At 40.4% G+C, this 9,076-nt stretch overlaps 1 protein-coding gene across 1 annotated transcript; it reads right to left on the reverse strand.

Annotated features, from left to right (window-relative positions):
* Window positions 1–1,200: 1,200 nt before the first annotated feature.
* Window positions 1,201–8,870, reverse strand: LOC124274963 (alpha-latrocrustotoxin-Lt1a-like). Its single transcript, XM_046710337.1, has 3 exons — window positions 8,567–8,870; window positions 5,256–5,282; window positions 1,201–5,012 (listed from the first exon to the last, which is right to left on the reverse strand). The coding sequence occupies exons 1-3, from the start codon at window positions 8,571–8,573 to the stop codon at window positions 1,201–1,203; spliced, it is 3,846 nt and encodes a 1,281-aa protein (XP_046566293.1). The 5' UTR covers window positions 8,574–8,870.
* Window positions 8,871–9,076: the final 206 nt, after the last annotated feature.

Here is a 9,076-nt window from a genome sequence, read left to right on the forward strand (position 1 = left end):
TGGCCATTATACCCTTAGAAGACAACCGAGTGATTTGTGATTTTCTCCAGTTAAAAAGTTCGTTGATGTTCTCACCTTTGCTTGACGAAAACGTAGGTTGTGTATAAAGTACATCCTAATTCCAACGAATTATGTCACGGAGGGACACTCACATAAAAATATTATCAAGGTATAGCAAAACCGGACTGTACAAAAAGGCTTCAGATAATACTGAGCTTTGTTGTGACATCCCGCAAATCTAGCTACAATTACAAAATAATTGTTAAAGCTCTTCAGTCACATTTCTTTAAACACATGATAAATGAAGGTAGCTATCCTATCAAGCCCTCATCATGCCCAGGATAAGTACAGTCACATGTTTATTCATTTCCGGTTAAGTAGTGTTAAATACCACAAGCCACCGGTTTACGGTCCTTGTCATATAAGAAAACAATAATATGGAATAGAGGATACAAAGCACGCCTAAACGCCCGAACGCCCGAACGCCCGAACGCCCGCACGCCCGCACGCGCACGCATATGCACACACATGCACACACACACACACACACACACACACACAATACAAATCTTAAAGCATCACGCTATGTTTGTTCATCCACATTTACAACACATAGTAAAAGTGATTTGATGTAATTTCCTTAGAATCAATCTTCTTATGTCGAGCTATATCCACATGCATATGTATACAGATTATTGAAATGTTGGCCTACGTTCCACAAGTTCATCATCTCCTGATCTCCCTGCTGAAAATATGACAGTTCTACAATGGGTTCATGATGCTACAATGGGAAGTTATTGTCTCACGTCAAACAGATACGTCACTATTTCAGGCATTTTCGTTAATTTCATCAATGCTACAAACAAGCATACTGTATTCATTAGGTGAGTGAGTCTATTAAGCACTTAACTTGTAAGTTGTAAAGACTTCAGTTCTAAGTGATCAAGGCCTCTTCCTTACGTATCACACACAGAGGCATTGGCGCCATATTGTAACAGAAGACGGACACAGTCCTGATTCCCCCTTTTAGTAACAACCTGTAATGGCGTTTGTTCTGTGTGGTTCTGTACACATGGATTTGAACCGTTTTCTAAAAGACATTTCACGTATTTGTTTAATCCCCTGGAAACTGCAAGATGAAGTGCCGTGTTTCCGTCATTATTCTGAATGTTGGAACTGGCACCGTTTTCAAGAAGCAGTTCAAAGCTGGAGCTGGGAGTCCTTCTGGTTACAAGATGAAGAGGGAGAGTCGCCATTTTTATCAGCAGCACATACATCCGATTTCGCAGCGATCAACAACTTTACACATTGACTATCATTGGTTTTGACAGCTAGATGAAGTGGTATTCTCCCTTTCAGGTCTTTCTCAAAAGGGTTTGCTCCTTTGTCTAGCAAGAGCTTCACATTGTCGCTACTTCCCCTTCTTGCAGCGAAATGAAGTGGCGATCTCATTCTTTCGTCCAGTACGTTCGGGTTTGACATTGTCTGTAGAAGTAAATCGACAGCTTGGCAATGCCCTTCTTCACACCCAACATGGAGGGCTGTTCTCCCTTGATTGTCCTGAATGTACAGATCAGCCCCGTTGTCCAACAGTAGTTTGATGTTGTCTCTGCGTCCATATTCCGCAGCCGAGTGAAGTGCTGTCCATCCATCTTCATCAACCGAATTTAAATCTAGTTTTGATGTAACGAGGTGTTCCAGGCTACTGGTGCTACTTGCCTTTGCAGCATGGTGGAGTACAGTACGACGTTTGGAGTCCTTGATGTGCGGGTCTGCCTCAAAATGGAGCAGAAGCTGTAGGCAATCAACACTCCACAACGCAGCAACATGAAATGGGGTCATACCGCCAACGTCTTGAATAGAGTGGTCAGCGCCTCTCGTCAGTAACATTTTCATGCCATATGCATTGTCGTTTGTTGCAAGTATGTGAAGAGCAGTACTGCCTTCATTAGACTGGATGTTCAGAAATTGGTGATCAAATGTTAACAACACTTTAAAAACGGATTCATTGAAATTCGTTTGAAGACAGAGTGCATGAAGAACCGAATAGCCATGGATATTGGTATGCATATGATTGAACTGTCGTTCTATCAAAAGTTCGACAATTTCATCATCTCCTGATAACACCGCTGAAAACAAGGCAGTTTGTTTATAGCTTCTGTCTTCAACATTAACAGGTGCATGTCTCTCATCAAGTAGATACATCAGTTTTTCCACTGGTTCAATTTCTGACGTGACTGCCCTGTGAACAACAGAATGCCCATCAATATCAGTGGCATGAACACTTGCCCCCTCCTCACATAGGTACATCACCATGTCGATATCACTTGTCTCAACTGCGTGATGTAATAGAGTTCCATCAGCAAAGTTCGAATTCACATCAGCTCCATTCCCGCACAGCAGCTTTACTTTGTCTAGTTCATTATTTTGAACGGCTATGAGCAAGGGACCACTGAGTTCTCTATTGTTTTCTAAGCTTGTTTTCAGAGTTGAAACAATTGCCTTCAAGGAACTGATGCTGCTATCAAATGTTATGTCTAAAGGAAGAGTTTGGAACTCGTCCCTAATTCCCAAAGATGCATTTGCTTCTATAAGGTGTGTGATACACTCCGCATGACCTACCATCATGGCCATGTGAAGTGGGGTCATGTTAAAATCACCTTGATCATTTATCCTAGCTCCAGCACGTATCAAGAATTCAACTGAATCTGCGTTTCCAGCAGCGGCTGCCACGTGAAGTGGTGTCTGTTTGTACAGATTTATTTTATTTACTAAATGTTCTAATCTCATGGGGATTGAAATGTCTTTCGTTCGCTCTTTGCCGTTTATGTCGATAGCTGTTTGTTGCATATCTGTGCCTGCCTGGTTGTGAACATCAGTAGTTTTTGGATCTGCCACAATTTTTGCAAACATCATTTCCAGTTTCTGTTTACTACTTCTTTTCGACTTTGCTGCCATATGTAACACACTTGATTTTGATGATTTCTTTTCTGTCACAGATATTTCCGCACCGTGGTTCAGAAGTAATGACACACATTCAGCTCCTCCATAAACTAGCGCCAGTTCAAGAGCAGTGTTTTCACAAAGCATGTTGTTCACGTTAATGAGGGGGCATACCTTGAATATACACCGCATGGCTGTTGCTGTTGCATGGCATGCTGCACAAAGTAGGAGGGACTCTGGGTCGATCTTGCAGCCCGTCCTCAATAGCCCCTCAATGACAGTAGTGTATGCTTCATCTCTATAGTCATTTAGTTCAAACATGCTGCTCTGTGAATAAGACAGCTCTTCCAAAACCTGAAATAGCATTTTTACACATGCACTAAAGATCGGCAAGTGCAATGGGTCGGGATTCAGAAGAAGTTTTGCCATCTGCGGGTTGTGATTCAGAAAAGCAATTGTGAACAAGTTGGTAAAATCTGACATCTTGAAATATTGCACATCTGGTGAAAACACAACATGATTGGCTATATCCATATCTTTCTTTTGGATGGCACACAATGCTCGGAAACAATCGTCATTGAATTGTACTCCCATTGCCATTAGCATATCATACAGCTGATGCTTGCAGCCAAATATGGCACATGCAAGCACCTGCTGAAGCACTGAGGAATTCAAATATTGTTCAGAAACGGGTATAAGTAAGCTCACAAGTTCAGTGTTTCCCTTTAATGCCATGCACGACAGCATACTATCACATTCAAACAATGAAATCATTTCACCTTCTCTACAAGGATTGGGCACTTCTGCCTTCAAAACGTGTTTGAAAGTGGCCTTGAACAGTTTAGATACAGCAACATCTTTGCACCATTTGTGAAACAAGAACTGGACGAAACATGTTTCTCGTAATGACTGATGGTCAAGTACTTCAATATCCTCATCTGACAACAGTATTGAAGTGATTCTATCAGCTAATAAACCAAAGCTCTCGAATGGGATCTCTAACATACCACTGGTTGAAGAAAGGTGTTCTTGTTTTTGTGCTCTCACATGTTCAACCAACAAACGGGCTGGGCATATCTTCATACAAACTGAATGATCTTTTTGACTCACTTTCAGAAATAAAACATCAAATATTGATTGATGACAAAACTGGAAAGTTTTGTTGCAATGTATGAGATAGACATCGCTTAGTGATTCAGCTTTCTGTCTTATGTTGATGCGTGATGGCATGCATGGCAGCTTGTAAATGTCTTTCAAAGCATGAACTGCCTTACGAAAGTCCTCTGATGGTCGGATGGAGTCCAACTCATTTGATCCCAATCGACCGTTATGAATCATCACAAGCAGCAACACAAAGTACCCAAAAGGGTCGCTCTCTTCCAAGATGTCTAGTTCTTGGGCGATAAACTCATACGGTTTCAAGAAAAAATGTTTGCCATTTGATTGTGCTCGTCTGCTGATGGCAAAGAAATTGCAACATTGTGGAAACCCAAGGGGCGGCTCAGCTTTCTCTACTATCTCCTGGAAGTCTTCCTTGGTGAAACCAGACTTCCCACAAAACAACTTCAAAAATCTCTTCTTCTCACTCTCTCTTAGCTTAAACTCGTCTTTGTCCAGAGTTAAACATTTGATGTTTCTCATAAGTATGGTTGTGTTTAGTTGTTTTGCACACTGGTCATATATCTCAGGCCTTGATGTTAAGACTATGAAGATTCTTCCTGTCTCTATGAATGGCCACATGGTATTGAACTTTCCCAGCCATTCATCAACACGTGTTTGCACCATACTGCTGGAACCAAATATATCATCCAACATGACAATATAGTTTTCTTTTCCTGACTTTGGAATGGTATTCCACTGAGAGGCAGATGTGATTACAACAGGCGTCCGTTTAGTTTCTGAGTTGATATGCGCCAGTAACCTGAGACCAAGGTTGGACTTTCCTGAGCCTGATTTTCCCTTGATGAATATAGATCCAGTTCTTCTCAGTATTTTTAGGGCTGATCTTTCATAATACGTCGAAACATGTTTCCTTGCGTCTTGATACTGTATCAACGTCCTTGTTGCATCTAAAGGGACAAAGAGTAAATTAAGATATAAACCATGGGACTCTTTCCAGATATAAAGGCTTTTTATGTAAGTAGTTAATCATATTTCACAACTTATTGTGCTATAACACAATGAAAGCAATACAAATAGCCCGCATTAACATGTGTCCGGATTACTGAATCCTTTGCATGGAGTATGTCAATATGAAGACTTTCATGGTGGTCATCATTAGAAAATCGTTTTCGAAGTCATGCAGTACTCACCAGTGATATTTTCAAACACTGCTTTAGCTGAAATAGCAGAAGAATATTGTCAGAACATGCACAAGAAAAAAAATTGTGATTTCCCAAAATTTCCAATTTGGAAATATCATATTTCCAAAAATGTCCAAAATTGGAAACATCATGTTTCCAAAAATGTCCAAAATTGGAACAGAACATGATTGCCTTCATGAATACTGTTAATTCTGGTAGCAGCGAGCAGTGAATGAGTGTTTGTCACTGTTCATAGGTACGTAGGGCCCAGAGTTTCTAAAGATCACGACCTTATTTATTTCTGAGATAAACCCCCATCCCTGTTTGCTTACAAAATAGCCCTAAAGCATTCATTCTCCTCCGTAAACCCAGAGCTGTGTCCGCAACACCTGACACGTCATCCACAAACATCAAGGCAACACATTTACTTTATTGCCACAGATGTGAACGCCCCAGTCTAAATAAACTTAGGCTCAGTATTATTCGTTACACTGCTATACTGAGTATAACAAAACCTTGTGGAAGGTCGCGTCAGGTAACCTTTGAGCGACCTATGACCGTCCAATCAAACGCGAGAAGACAGAACGGATTTAAACAATCAGACAACGGCTACTATTAAGGGTTCGGCGGGACTTACAAAATGAATTTACTCTTCCCCGGTCGCCAGCACTGATCTCACAACAAATGAAAACCCTCATTAAACACAGATATATGACCTGCACAATACACGCTTTGGGGTTTCTGTTGACATGGTTATCATTAGCTAATATTTCCGCAATCTGACATCCTTGAATACTGACAAAACGCTATTTTCAGCGACTGTTTACTCACGGTTTTGGCGTGCACCATGTGCATCACTCGGAAGCGATCGTACGGAAAATAGCATTCGGAATCGTTCGGGTACAAAACTTTTTCGAGGTAAAAGTTCAAACGGTATGTGCGAATGTCAACTTTCGCAATTTGGTAAGCTGTGTTCTGATTGCCCAACTGAAAAGGTTACCTGACGCGACCTTCCACAAGGTTTTGTTAGACTCAGTATAGCAGTGTAACGAAATAATACTGAGCCTAAGTTTACTTAGACTGGTGAACGCCCTTTCCGCCAGATGCGTCCAAAGTTGCGATAACCCTGTTAATAAATACATGTATAATGAATAGCGGCAGACTGCCAGATACCGACCTCACACCTGAACGAAGAAGTAGGGCTCGCAGCTGTTGCTAAAACCTGATGTAAGCTTAGAATACATGGAGGATATAATGTAAAGATATACGTGTACTACCAATTATATATACCAATCCCTTATAGTTGTGTGGGTCAGTCTTCATACAAGATTTAACATATGACCCTAAACTCACAAATCTGGGAACTGTCCAATTTGAAATATCTGGCTATACTGTTGGGTTAGCACTTCTAGTTTGTCTACATAGAGTTCATTGCCTATTCAAACTGTTGAAACATTGCCTATTCAAACTGTTGAAACATTGCCTATTCAAACTGTTGAAACATTGCCTATTCAAACTGTTGAAACATTGCCTATTCAAACTGTTGAAACATTGCCTATTCAAGCTGTTGAAACATTACCTATTCAAACTGTTCTTTGAAAATAACCTTGAAAGAGCAAATTACCCAGCCATGCAGCGTTTATGCAACTTTAACAGCAGACTGCATTATTTGCGTCAATCAGGTCCCAGGGCCAGGAACTGTAAGCTGCAGCTATACAACCACAACACAGTGAGTGAAATAGGCACGCTGTATGGGTGCACAAACACAGACACACGCACGCACGCATCGCATACATCCCATCCATCCATACATGCATGCACGCAAACAAGCACGCACTCACATACATACATACATACATACATACATACATACATACATACATACATACATACATACATACATACATACATACATACATACATACACACACACACACATACATACATACACACACACACACATACATACACACACACATACATACATACATACATACATACATTACTGCTACTGCTACCACACAACTACAACTATTACACACAACTACACTACTACCACTACTACTACTACTTACAACCATTTCTTTAATACTTCACTTGTATACATGACGATCTGGGCACACGCACACACATTACACGTGATTAACGAAATGACGTGGTCAGGTTCGCTCTCTTACGTTTATACATGTCATCGTTTATATACGAATAGGAAAAAACGTGCGTTTCATCTTAATTTTTAAAATATAGTATTTCGTCTGTAAACTGTACGAATGAAAATCCGAATGCAGGGGTACAAGCAGTCAACATGGCACTGACTATTTTGTATGATCTGTGTGAAAAGCTAATCTTCCACTTGCACGAAAGTGCAGTATGGAATTCTCCAAGGTAGTCTAAGGGAGACAACCCTTACATCGTCAGGCAGCATATAGTCATCACACAGGTTAAATGTTGTATACATGATACATGCACACGGGGCACTAGAGAGTTAAGGGGATATGTCTGAACAACAATCGTTTCAGACGGAGTGAGTGAGTGAGTTTAGTTTAAATACGATCGAAAACTAAACTCACTCACATATGATATATTGTAGAATATATTTCCGGAGTCATGAACATTCAATGCATACATGTGTGTATACTGTATGACGGTAACAGAAGTGCATGCAGTACAACTCCCATCAATACGAGATGCATGCATTACCCATGTGCAAGTAACTAAGATAATTCAGAAACCAAATATGAATTCGTCACTCTTCGTGAAAGACCAGCAGCTGTTTTATAGTAAAACTCTTTGGAACAAGTTTTGAACAACTTCTTTATTTCGTGAGTGCCACGTTTCGATACAGATTTATGCTGTGTATAACAATGAAACAACATACATTGTAATTGACAAAGGAAACAACATAATTGCCATAATTGGTTAAAGCAGTAAGCTGATGAAGCCAGTGAGTACACAGAGGATAGTGAATGGAAGCCAGAGATGTATAAATACAGGAGTGGTACAATGAAGGAGATGTTTATACAATGGGTGCGATGTTTATACAATAGATTGGGTACTCACTGGCTTCATCAGCTTACTGCTTAACCAATATGGCAATATGTTGTTTCCTTTGTCAATTACAATGTATGTTGTTTCATTGTTATACACAGTATAAATATGCAGCTCCTCCACTTCATGTATCACCGCTTGCTTGACAACGGTACAAGAATCTGTATCGAAACGTCGCACTCACGAAATTAAGAAGTTGTTATCCATAAAAACTTGTTCCATATTGTACGTCTCAACTTCTAAAATGCCACTCAAACAAGTAAAACTCTTACCCGCCATATTGACAAATAGAATATAGGTTCAAAGAAGCTGTAAGTCGTGTTGTGGACGGTTGGAGACTCTGGTGACTGCGTGTGTATGATAGGCAGGAAGTCAAGAGGTCAACGGAAAACTAAACTCATAGCGGCTTCCTGACAGACAACAATGAGGCCAATCTGCCTTCCCGAGATATGCCGTATTTCCTGCAGAAATGTAATTGCTTGTACGTGGTTTAAAATGATACATTTCCTATCAAGATGCCGCAAGTAGATCTGACATTACACGTTGTAGATGCTGGCAAACGCACGATTGAAGATGTACTGTTCTGTTGCTTGTGGATATGTGTTGAACGGGGGCTGTGGGGTAGCCAAGTGGTTAAAGCTATCGCTCCACGGTAAACGCCTTCTTTCCGAAAAAGTATTAAATAATTAACCAAACGAAATGTAAGAGGATCATTGGTCTTTAGGATGGGTTTTGGAGCAGTGTTTGAAAAAGAAAGCTAAAAGTGTTAAAACATCGACGCA

This window comes from Haliotis rubra, unplaced genomic scaffold, assembly GCF_003918875.1.
Source record: "Haliotis rubra isolate DU_JTF1 unplaced genomic scaffold, ASM391887v1 Scf197, whole genome shotgun sequence".
Classification (NCBI taxonomy): Eukaryota; Metazoa; Mollusca; class Gastropoda; order Lepetellida; family Haliotidae; genus Haliotis; species Haliotis rubra.